Source organism: Thamnophis elegans, chromosome 1, assembly GCF_009769535.1.
Source record: "Thamnophis elegans isolate rThaEle1 chromosome 1, rThaEle1.pri, whole genome shotgun sequence".
Classification (NCBI taxonomy): domain Eukaryota; kingdom Metazoa; phylum Chordata; class Lepidosauria; order Squamata; family Colubridae; genus Thamnophis; species Thamnophis elegans.
The window spans coordinates 174,250,842-174,263,867 of NC_045541.1; the positions used below are offsets into that span (position 1 = coordinate 174,250,842).

The 13,026-nt window shown below is 40.0% G+C and overlaps 1 protein-coding gene across 3 annotated transcripts in view; it reads right to left on the minus strand.

Moving 5' to 3' along the window:
* Positions 1–2,858: 2,858 nt before the first annotated feature.
* DAZAP1 (DAZ associated protein 1) overlaps positions 2,859–13,026 on the minus strand; it is a 61,877-nt gene continuing 51,709 nt past the window's right edge. For 2 of the 3 annotated variants that reach the window (XM_032219774.1, XM_032219933.1), the window contains one exon: positions 2,859–3,890. In XM_032219774.1, coding sequence (XP_032075665.1) covers positions 3,718–3,890 — 173 coding nt within the window. In that variant the 3' untranslated portion in view covers positions 2,859–3,717. Of the gene's footprint in view, positions 3,891–8,911; positions 9,002–13,026 lie in introns of all 3 variants that reach the window. The other variant, XM_032219852.1, reaches the window with a different exon arrangement.

Here is a 13,026-nt window from a genome sequence, read left to right on the forward strand (position 1 = left end):
AGTGGCAGCAACTAGATGAGTAGAACAAAAGCCACTTTTAATCTGAGTGGGTGGTATTTGATTTGATGAAGGACGCCACTGTAGTTCACCCATTGCCACACTTAGATCGCTTTCTAGTCCACCTAAAGCTTGGGCTGTGGTTGATCTCCACAGGGTGTGGCCATGGGAAAATGGTTTGTCAGAGGTATATCCATCTGGATTTCAGTGGGCACTTTTGGGATTTTCTCAGCAACCTAGTAGACAATCCTGCCCAAGTATCTGGTCGGACTCTGGAAGAAAGGCAACCAAAGCTCTTGACAAGATTGTCCATCAGTGACTTCTCTGAGGGGTTATAGTAGACTTAGCACTGATGATGCTACCTAGTTTGGGTAATGAAACTTCTGCAGGAAACCAACCAAGCTCAGAGAACACCAAGGACTCCTCATGTCAGTCCCGAGCTACAAATATTCTCCTTTATTAGTAACTTATCTCTTCACCAATTCTTGGTTTACCAAGGAGCTCGAGGAAATGCAGCAATTGATGGAGAACTAGCTGAAAGACATTAGAAAGGAGCTTCACCAAATATGGACAGCTCATGACTGAACCTATACCATGGCAATAAGAGTGTAAGGGGAGCAAGAATCAAGATTTCTCCACCTCGATTGCTTCAAATTATGTCCCAGAAACCTAACTGCCCGCTCTCTTTTGGAAAAGAATCAGAAGGAACATCATTCTGTTGACTTCGAGCTGATGCGGGACATTCAAATTTACCTAAGGATCTTGATGAATGTATCTTGTCTTTTTATGTACACTGAGAGTATATGCACCAAAGATAAATTCCTTGTGTGTCCAATCACTCTTGGCCAATAAAGAATTCTATTTGAAATGATGACCCACCAACATCTCACAATAGGGTCCATTTTGGAAGTACAGAAGAGCCCGAGAACTATGACTTTGGGGCTCTTTAGCATTTAATTCCATTCATGATGTGGTTTTTGAAGGTTCAGAATAGAGACTGTGTGCTATAGTAGTTTCACTGAAACCGAAGTTCCTTTTGATGGGTGGAAGTGGAAAAATCAACCATAGTTGCTTCTTTCCAGAGTACTGCATAACTTCTTCTCCCTAGTATTCCAGCATCAGCATAAAGCCAATGTGACTGTTGATTTAGGATGTGGTCTTGGTGCATTGCTGGCATTCATATATATCCATCCTATGTTGAGGTACAGATGCAATGGAAGATCTATATCAATGCACTTGATTGGGAAGAAGCAGCTGAATTCATTCTCTCAGTTCCGGTTGTGGCTCTGAATGGGGTGGCACTCTCCCTGGAGGAATACAGGTAGTCCTCAACTTATGACCATCATTGAATCCAAAATTTCAGTTGCCAAGGCAGGACAGTTGTGAGTTTTGCACAATTTTACCTTTTCTTGCCACAGTTGTAAAGTGAATCTGACTTCCCATTGTCTGCTTGTCAGGTTGCAAAAGGGGATCACACGACCCTGGGACACTGCAACCATCATAAATACATGCCAGTTGCTAACCATCTGAATTTTGATCACGTGACCATGGGGATGCTGTAATGATTGTGTGAAAATGGCTGTAAACCACTTTTTTCAGTACCATTGTAACTCTGAATAGTCACACAACGAATTGTTTTAAGTTGAGGACTACCTGTTTGTTATAACTTGGAAGTTCTACTTTCCCAGGTATTGGTAGGTGGGCAGGGGGAGCTCTTCCTGGAATGGGACACCTGGGCAAAATTAACGCACACTTTCAGTGCACTCTTCTAGGGTAGAGCTACTATTTCGAAACTAAAAACCGAGAAAAAGGCAGCTGTTCACTTTCTGAGGGTAAAAAACTAACAATTGTGTGAGGACTGCATTGACTGCCAATAGGTTTTAGTAATACAATTCAATGTGGTTTTTAACATTAGGGAGGTCTTTATAGCTTGACTCCCTGGGGGCAAGAGGTAAGATTTTCTATCATCCTCCCATCCTTTTGGAATAGCTGAGGTTCAGATGATGCTCTCCTTCCTAGTGGTTAGTAGACGGTTAAGATAAGGCTGTTTCACAGGTTTTTAAATCTGTAATAACAATTACTTCGGACTAGGGACACTAGATAAGGTTGGGGGCTTTGTCCTTTTGGAGTAATTGATATTTTGACATTGTAAACTTTCTGGAAGTTCTTGGAATTGGACAATATACAAATAATAAATAACCCGTTAAGTTTGCAAAGGTAAGACACGAGTGCATCTACCTGCAGATCCTATTGATCAATTAGGAATGTTCTCCTTTACAGCAAATCATTTTAACACGCAGCACAAGCCAATTATGTCCTGGTTATTGACATGCTAGGACTGCATGAAAGGGGGAATCCAAGCACTTTCTTAAGTGTTTTATCAGAAACAAGATGAAGTAAGTCATGGGGGCCATTTCACACTTATGGCAGAAGTGGCTGTATTTTGAAAAAGTTAAGAATCGGCGGATTTAAAAGTTGCCAGTTGCCACATGGCCTCAAGCTTGAAGGACATTTGAGATATTCGAAATAGCCTTCTTTTTTGATACCAAGTCCCTCTAGTTGTGTTTTGTTCATTGTGTGCAGCACTGAGCAAGAATCATTTCAGGGAAATAGCTTCAACGAATCGTACAGCACAAACCTATCCAGTGGCAGAAGTGAGAAATATGGAAACGGCTCTTGACCACCAATACAATCCCCAAAAGTAACTTGCAACTTAGAAGGTCCTACGAGAAATTCAAGCATTATTTTTTTTGTAAAAAAAGAAAAAATTGGAGACAAGTTTGCATTTCTAATCCAAATGTACTTTTCTTTATTCAAACCAGGGGTAATCGCTGGTTAGTGCAAAATGCACCCCCATTTTATTTTTTTTTGCCTGAGGGAAATCTACATCTTCGCAAGGCTTCCATTAACCCCCTTAAAGAAATTCATATCCCCAAAGAATTTTTTTTAAAGAACATGAAGCCTCAATTGAAATGCTGTGCTTCAAGAAGTGAATACGGTGACCCCTTTCAAACACTCTGTTCCTAGATTTTTTTAATCAGATCCAAAACCAATAACAAAATGACAAACGGACATACTTAAAATTCCTTTCCTATTTCCACTTCCCATTTTTCTTTTCTTTTTTTTAATAACTCCCATTTTCTGGACCAACCACATATTAATAAAAGGAGGTTCAAAACTTGACCCTCTAAGCAGTGCTAATGGAAACCCTGTTTTTTTTCTTTTAAATTAAAAAATAAGCCTGCATACATAGTAGAAAATTTCTCTTAAAAATCTCACAATCTGCAAATGTATATATTTTTCTTCTTCTTTGAACATAAAAGTTTACAATATATGGTTAAAACAAAGGCTCAGGAAAAAAAATAAATTTTCAACAAAAATAAAGAAACCTGAATTTTTTTTTAATTAAAGCTGAAGACATTTTTAAAACCCTGTAGTTTGAACCAGTGACACTCTTTATTTTGTGCTGATGGGTTAAAGAAAAGATTTTTGTTTTAAAAAAAAATGCAGTCCAAACACCACTGACAACTTTGCTTTCAAAAGCTGCCTCCTCTTCCTCCCCCAACACCCCTCCAAAAGATGTTACATTTGTGGTCCCCCCCCCTCCCCCTCTGGTAAAGTAGGTGATTGTCACAAGTTCATAAGTCTGGGCTTCCTGGGTTTCAGCTGATACCAGATATCCTGCTCTGGACAGAACTCCCTGATTTCTAGGTGGGCACACTAGCGTCGGTAGGGGTGAAAACCTTGAACGTTATGGTTCTGTCCACGGCCAAAACCACTGCCCCCTGCGGGCGGCCCACTTGAGGGTGGTACTGAAGGGCCTCCATAGGAGGGGGGCTGTTGGCTGGGGTCGGCAAAGCCTTGTCCAAAGCCACTCAAGTCTTGTCCATATCCTGGAAGGAAGGGAGAAAATAAAAGGAGAGGGTTGATGAAAAGTCAAGAGATGGAATCCTATCAACAGTCAGCAATTGAACTCCAGAGAAACCAGAATAATAAAACTCTAGGCCAAAGGAAGGAAACACCGGGGAGATCTCCAGATTATACAGGTAGTCCTTAGCTTACGACCAGAACTGAGGCCAAAATTTATGCTGCCGAGTGAGAAAATTTGTTAAGTGAATCATTGCGGTTGTTAAATTAGTAACCAAGCTGTTAAGGGAATTGGGTTTCCCCACTGACTTAGCTTGTCAGAAGGTTGCAAAACCCAGGGACACTGCAACCGTCGTAAGTGTGAGATAGCTATCAAGCATCCAAATGTAAATCACATGGGAATGCTGCAACAATCATAAGACTGAAAAATGGTCATGAGTCACTTTTTTCAGTGCCAAATGTCTGTGGAGATTCTCAGTCATCCAGGTCCTGGTTGTCCCAAAGGGTGCTTTTTCAAGAGGCAACTGGACTTTTTGGGTTTTCTTTGAAGACTTTTCGCTTCTCATCCGAGAAGCTTCTTTGACTCTGATTTTTTTCAGCGCCGTAACTTTGAAGGGTCACTACGTGAATTGTTGTAAGTCAAGGACTACCTGTGGTTCCCATCGACTCTTAACTAGCAGTCATACTAGCAGGTTTGGGTGGTGCTGGTATCGCAGAACACTCTTCTCCAGTGTTATTTACGGGTAGTCCTCGACTTACTGAACCCAAAATTTCTGATGCTAAGTGAGACGGTTAAGTGAGTTTTGCCCCATTTTACAGCCTTTCTTGCCACAACTGTTAAGTGAAACATTGCAGCCATTAAGTTAGTAACATGGTTGTTAAATGAATCTGGCTTCCCCGTTGACTTGGCTTGTCAGAAAAATCGCAAAAAGTGATCACACCACCCCAGGACACGGCAACTGTCACAAATATCAGCTGGTTGCCAAAGGTCCGAACTTTGATCATGTGACAGAGGGGATACTGCAATGGTCGTTAAGTGTGAAAAATGGTCATCCATCACTATTGTCAGTGCTGTTGCAAACGTCAAACAGTCAATAAATGAATGGTTGTAAGCCGAGGATTACCTGTATACAATTCATATGGCCACTCATCTCATTGTAGAGATTCTGGGTGACTAACCACATATAATATACATAAGACATTTTAAAAAGCCCAGCATATATTTAATGATCACCAAAGTAAGACACTAATCTATTCAAAAAGATTAATTCACAACCCCCAACCCTTCCACTCCTGTACACCCAGGAACAAGTGTGCGTTTTCAAGGCTGTCTATAAAGTTGGCAGGGTTAGGGCCAATCCAATGGGTATGATGAGATGGGTATACTCTTCCTGATAAATACCATTGGTTGATTAGTTAATAGTACTTTGCAGTTCTGGGTCTATGAATAGGCCAGTACTTTAGTATTGAAGAGTAGAGAAAATGGGATGGAAAAAGGAACACTTCCCCACCAATTTTATGCTTTCCACAGCCAAGTTACTTCTTGGTCACGTCTAGGCATCTGCCTAATCTTATTGCAAGGTAATTTGTTAAGGGGAACCAAAACAGCAAATCACCCAAGATGTTGGAATTTGCAAATAAACTTCTCAACAAAACTGTTCTTAATCTGCAGATTTAGGAATTGGGCTGCTTGTTTCTTTACTGTAAGCAGGTCTTGAAAATCCCACCTAACTTAAAAAAAAATCATAAAAGAGAAGAAATTGAGGAGCAAGGAAAGCTGAGAATTCCAATATAGGGAACTGCATTACATCAAATCTGAACTGCGGGCCATCCAGCTCCCTCCACTCTGTTCTTACTGGCACTGGGATTCAGGCTTTGGAATTTCAGGAGTGTTTCCCCCCTTGTTTCCTTTCTGATGCTGCTCAACAGGAGGTGCCAGGGGCTAATCCTAGGACCTTCTGGGTGTGAGTATGAATACTAACATGCTCCAATCCAACTATGAGCATCTTGCTTTCACAATTGCTCAGACTGCACAGATTGTCAATTGCACAGATTTCTTTTTCAGTGCCTTCCCTTGTACTCTAATCTATAGATAGGAACCTCCCATAAGTAGGAACCTCAATTTCCTTGTTTGTGTTTTTTGTACAAGTTTACCTTTCTAATGCTACAGCACCCAGACTGTTTATGTGCAAACTTGCACAACTGAGCCAACTGAAATAATAATATATTCAGATTTTGCTTTTTTGCTTTCTTTCAAATATTCCTTCCTGAAGAGGACTCCTTGGAACTTGAAATCTGTCATTTGCCTTCTTGATTAAGAAAAAATCAGAGAAAGGAGGCATGGAAGAGGAGGCAGGTATTTTGAAATAAACAAAAGCGTCACTGCAGCTCCTCCTCTAAACTGTATCAAATCCTCTTTGATCATCAAAGAGGTACAAATAATAGGCTGCAGGAGCCAAGAGAGTCTCGTGTAGTTCTGTATTTGCAGTGTTCCTTCTTTTAATGCAATCAGCATTCGAACCTACCAAATAGCTCTCAAAAACTTTCACCTGACTGTATCCGAATGTGTTCAGAAGTGCTGCACTAGTGCTATCCTTTTGCATCATTTTAACAAAATGAAAAAAAAATAATCTTAGATTTCTCTCTCCCTCATTCAAATAATTGGGGGTTTTCATTAACTGAAATTTATATGTGGTTCACTTCTGCTGTCACACATTACGTGTAGTCCTTGACTTACAACCATAATGCAGCCGGCTAATCACAACCATATGTCGTGACAGTCATAAACTGGATCACCCAGGTGACTGATTTGATTGTGCGACTTTTTTTTTAACAGTGGTTGCGGTTGTTAAGAAGTAAACAGATGGTTTGCTATGGGCCAGGATTTGCTCAAAACCAGTAAATGTCTTTCTTGCAAAAAGCACTGTAAAACAAGTAATGTGGCCACGGGATGCAGCAAATGGCCATAAATGCAGGCCGGTTGACAAGTGCCTGACACAAGGTCATGTGACTGTCACACCCCAGTTGTCATAACTGGGTTGTGAGTACCCCCAGGGAGGTTATTGTAACTTCCAATGATGGCTAAGCAACCAGCCGTAAGTCGAGGACTACTTGTATGATCTTCTTCAAACTTGGCCAAGCAGTTCCCTTCAGAAACGCTAAGACTGCAGCCTGCAAAGTTTTCAATCAGCCTGGTTCCCAGGAGGGAGAGACCTGTTTAACCAAAGGTACCAAGAATTAAAACTGGGAAGGAAGGGGGGGGGGGGAGAGAAAGAAGAGGATCTAAAATCCACCCTCTTCTTTAGGGCAATTGGCAATTCACTAATGATAAACTAATAGACTGAACCATCCCTGATATTTAATTTAAGATCGAAGATGTGTCAGTTTGTAGAAAAATCTCATTTTTCTGTGTATGATTGTCAATGGAAAAAGGTATCTAGAATTTCGTTCCAATAGTTAACCTGAGACTCCCCCCCGCCCCCTTGGGAGGGTGTCTTTAAGTTAGTTTTTGATTCCTGGTGACTGCCTAAACAAATCCCTGAAGTTTTGGGGGCAAGGTGTTTTTTTTCCTTGCTCCCCACCCCCAAGGCTGAGAGAGAGGATCAACCAAGGTCACCCAGCTGTCGCTGTGCCTAAGGTAGGATTTAGAACTCATGGTCTCTTGATTTCTAACCTGATCCCTGCACCAAACTGGCTCTGTAATGTGAAACTTGTGTTACTGAAATTTCAAGGGGTTAAGAAAAGATTCAAGCTTAACCTTTTAAACTTATTTTAAACCCAGTTTAAATTAAAAGTTTTAATTTGTCAGAATGTTTTAAACACCTCCTTAGGCTTTTGAAACACAACTTCTGATAATTACAGGTAGTCCTTGACTTACGACCACAATGGAGCCCAAACCCTGTGTTGTGAGACATTTGTTAAATGAATTTTACTTTTCTTGCCACAGTTGTTAAAATTAGTACACACAGTTGTTAAAGTGAATCTGGCTTCCCCACTGACTTTGCTTGTCAGAAGATCGCAAAAGGGGATCCCATGACCCCAGGACATTGCAACTGTCAAAAATGTGAGTCACTTGTCAAGCATCCAAATGCAAATTGTGTGACCATGGAGACACTGCAACAATCGTAAGTGTGAAAAATTGTCATAAATTGTCACGTTTTTCAGTGCCGTTGTAATTTCCAACGGTAACTAAGTGAACTGTAAGTCGAACACTACCTGTGTATTAGTTCTTCCTCTTCTGCTATTTTTTTTAGTATCTTCAGCATGTTTTTGGCTCAATCAACTTTGCAAATTACGTACTAAAAGACCCTCCCCCCCAAACCTAATTTGTTGGGACCCATAACTCCACGTCACATGCAGCTTCTTCACTGAGGCATTTCATTCATTTAATTCCCTTGCACATTAAATTGGACTTATTGCATTTATTCTAAAAAAAAAAAAAAATCTGTACTGTGCCCCAAAGTGAAGGTGAGATTACCACAGGTCATATAAAAGCAAAATAATTATTTTAAATAACCTTTTTTCCCCTGGCAACCAAGTTAAGTGTGGGAAGAGCGAATCTCCTTCCACACAAAACACACTCAAATTTGTAAATTTGGAATCCAACTCATTATCATCAATACATTTTTCTAAAATTGAGGTGTTCTCTTCTACCCACAAACCTTGATATTTCACCTACCCCCCCCAAGAGAAAACCCTTTTTAGCCCATTTTCAGAAATGTACATAACAAGAACAGAAGGTTACCACACCTAAACCCCAGGGAGCAGATGTGCACAACAGTATTTGTGTGAAACACAGCAGATTTTTGGGTATTAAATAAGTAGTAATTCAGCAAATTATTTGCATATGGTAGCAAAACAAGCTTGGGTGAGATGAATGACTCCTTGAAAAAAAAATTCAGTGGAAAGAATGCCTTACCCTCTCCATACATTGAAAGAGATTACACCCCTGCAATGAAAAAAAAAGATTACTTGCCTCCCCCCACCTCCCTTCCCCCCCACAAGAGATTACAAGTAAGAGGATTTGGTGTAAATAGGCTCCACCTACCTACGGTAATTCACTTCTCAGCCTGACCATAAGTGTGAAAACAAAGTATTGGCCCGAAGCCTGAAGGTTCTTGAGAATAGGTACCCAGCCCTGGTAAAAAATGGAAACCAGGGTGACTAAACCCCCAAGAGAGCCCTGCACAAAAGCTACAATTCTCTTGGAAAGGCGGCAAGGACGACTTACCCATATTGCAAACTTAGGATCACTTTTGCATTTGAGATTGATGCTGAAGAGTCTGGACTAGTGCCAGAGTCTTTTTTTTTTAAGCCATAACTATAGACCCCACTACTGCAAGTACCTTAGAAACAGCTATGTATTTTGAAATGGTAACATGCAAAACAGGGGGGAAAACCCCATCCTTTGGTTATATTGCTTAAGTATTTGTGTAGACATATACATGAAAAAAAGATCTTATTTAGTCTTAAATGCATAATTTTTGTTGAGCTGTTAAGTTCGGTAGGGATCAAGTTCTGGATACATATATTTCACAGAATATTTTGCTATACTGAGATCTATAATTTTTTTGTTAGAGGAGGTATACCAAGTTATATTAAAGAATATAACAAATTTCATAATCTCTCTGTATTTCTCCCTGTCCTTCATTTTCTCAGGTTCTTCTCTTGTGAAAAATTAGTGATTTAATCAGATGATAGACTTTATGCAAAACTGATGTCGAAATATTAAGAAAATATTCATATTCCACGTAATTATAAAAGGTGTGTGTGTGTGTGTGTGTGTGTGTGTGTGAATATGAGCTTGTTAGAATATGACAAATATCTATCTGTTCTCTTGGTCTGACTTTTTAAATTCTGTCCTCTTAAATTTAATTCTGGCAAGGATGACCTAAGGATTGTGCAACATAGCATAAGATATTAAGTGTGCTTATCATAACGATTCAGTTAGCTCTGGCAAAAGGCCATCTGCCCTTCAACAATATTCCTTGAGTGTAACTCAGTGGTGCCCAACCTTCCTGGCTTCACAGATCGCTGGTGCTGGGTTTTTCCCCCCACACGTGCAACCTAGATCCTGCGCATGCACGAACAAAGCTTTGTGCGCTTGCCTGCCACTTGTACAGACCAGTCCCCAACAACCTGCGGACTGATACAGGTCCACAGACTAAGGGTTAGGGACCCCTGATATAACTGAAAAACACTTGATAATTGCCTTAATATAAGAATCTGCCCAGTAGGATATTTAAATAGTGTACATTTGTACTGCTTTCATCTGTCTGACATAAAAAAGATGTCAAAACATGAATTCCACATGTGCCATCCATTATGTGCAGACAATTTCAATAAGGCACTTCTAGGCAATGCTCAAATGAAGATGGTTTCCTGATGGGAGATGGAAGACAGTTTCACTCATCTTTTCTTTTTTCATTCTATTCATTCATTCTTTGCCTCCCTCTGCTCAAAAGTCAAAAGATTTCTAAGCCATTTGATAAAAGGAAAAATCTCTTTAAATAGCGCAAGTACCACTCTTAACTTAAATAGATGTCTTTAAAATTAGAAGATGGAGATATTAACAAAGAATATAAACATCCAAAAGCAAATGGAATTGATGGGGAAATGGTTTTAAGATGGAGAAAAAAATTGAAAAACTGGCTATCACAATGACTAATATGAATTGCATGTTATATCAGAATTATGTTATGACATGGAATAAAAATTAAGAAGGACATGTTAAGGTGGAAGAAATCACAACTGTCATTGGAATGAATATTTTGCTAAGGATGATTTTTTTTTTTTGTTTCAAACAATGTTTATTCTGACATCTGAGGTTCCATTTAAACAAAGGCAGAAAGATATTTCTAAGTTTGTATATGGCAAGAGGAAAGAAATGGGTTAAATATGAAATACTTCAGGATGCAAAGGAACAAGGAAGACAGGGATTGCCAGATTCGAAATTATATTTCGCAGCCTGCAACTTAGTTTGGGTGAAAGAATGGGTTTTGCTGAGAAATAAAAGAATTTTAGAATCAGAAAAGCATGATCAGAGGTTTGGATGACATGATTTTCTATGTTACACTAAAGTTAAGGGAGATTTTAAGAGTCCTAATATTAGAAATGCCATATTGAGGAATATGGAACATAATATTCGAGAAGAAAGCTTGGGGGGAGAAAAAAAGAAGAGTCACAATCACGGCAGAAGTTTTCTTGATTTCCCCCAGAAACCTAAAAATGGGGAACAGCATGTCTGTCAATTGTGTCATCAAGGCAAAGAAAGAAAAATTGTGGATCATCAAGAAAATGAACTCTGGAGGATATGCATGTGTAAGACTATAGGGGTGGGAGAGGGAATTGCATTCAGGGCTGGATTAGTTCAATTGTAACTAGCTGATCTATGAAGATTCAGTGATGAGTATTTCACATCCAGCAAATAAAAGCTTTACAGATAGTCCTCGAATTACAACTATTTGTTCAGCGACTGTTTGAAATTACAACGGCGCTGAAGGAATGACTCTTATGACTAGACCTCCGCATTTCAGTCATCGAAGCACTGCTGCACTAACATGGTTATGATCTAGGCACCTGGTAACCAGCTTACATTTATGATCAGTTGTAATGTCACTATTGGGAAACACCCTTCCCCCGGCCAGATGGGGTAAGTCTTCCCCACACATCCACCCTTCCTCAGTCTTCTGCGTTTGTGCCTGGTACTTATGGTACTGCATTTGCAACTGGTACCTGAACATCCTCCCAGAGAGGTCTAGGACAACTCACCACAGACAACTCATCACGGAACAACTTGCCTCTGAAAATTCACCATGGGGCAAGAGTTACACTAATATCAATAAATGATAGAATGGAATCATTAAAGGATGCAAAAGGAGACACAAAATGAAACGTGAATGAGAAAAATTAAAATAATTAAATTGAATGATTAAGTTGTCCTTTGAGTTGTCACGTGGTGAGTTGGCCATGGTAAGTTGGCCGAGGCGAGTTGTCCCATTCTGCTCCCCAAGCTTTGCTCCACCTCTTTCCCACTTCCATGCACCCTCACCGTATCTCACATCCCTGTCCACCCTCACTGCCCTTCCTTTATGCAATCCCCAACACTCTTCTCAACTCAGCAGCATCTACTTACCTGCCTACCAGCCTGCTTGCAAGCCACCTGGGACTTGCCAATTCCTGCTGGCTCCTCCCATGGACTTGGTTGAGAGGAACCATCAGGAAGTTGCCCCACCTAACAAATGTGGGATTCACTTAATGATGGCAACCGGGACTGCAGGGATTGCTGTTGCTGAGTGATTGCTTTTGATGACTGCATTGCTTAGCGACAGAAATTCTGGTCCCAAATGCTGTTGAAAACCGAGGACTATATGTAACTTGCTTTTAACATAGCCTTAGCCTTTATTATAAAATAATTTCTGCTAGATGGGAGGAGAATTTTTTTTTTTCATAAGTAGATGGAATCCCTGCAATCCCAGAAGAAAGTCAGCCTGGATTTCAGAAGGCAAGGGAAGAATCTTTATGGAATATCTGCTAAAATATTAGGACTTGTTAGAATTAGTTATTAACTAAAAAGCAGTACTAAAGGTTACTAAATAAGAATAACTCCAAACAGTGGTGAAACTGTGCTATTTAGTTCAAAATGTAACATCTGTAACTTCATCCAGTTTTGAGTTTGAAACTTGCAAGTATCTTCCTGAAAGGATTGTGTATTCATGTACATACAATTGTTTGCAACTAACATTTCCATAAAGAAATATACACTTATGCATTGTACAACTTACTTTTCCAAATCAATTTTTTTCAGATGATTTTTAAGTACCCTTTAGTTCAAGAAATATGGAACTTTTACTTGTGATAAATTCACTGACCTAGATTCAAAACTACAGCCAGTGCTCCTAGGCAGTGGGTTGGACTAGAAGACCTCCAAGATCATATATTATACAGATTAACAGAGTTGGAAGGGACCTTGTAGGTCATCTAGTCCAACCTCTTGCCCAAGCAGACCCTACACAATTTCTGACATCCCTTTCAACTCTGCCTTTCTGCCACCGCCATGCCAAACCATTATTCCTCAAGGCAGCAACGATAGCTGCAACTTTAAATGGCAGATGACTGCACTCTACTAGTCCCTTCCCATGAATGGGCCACATATTCACAGGA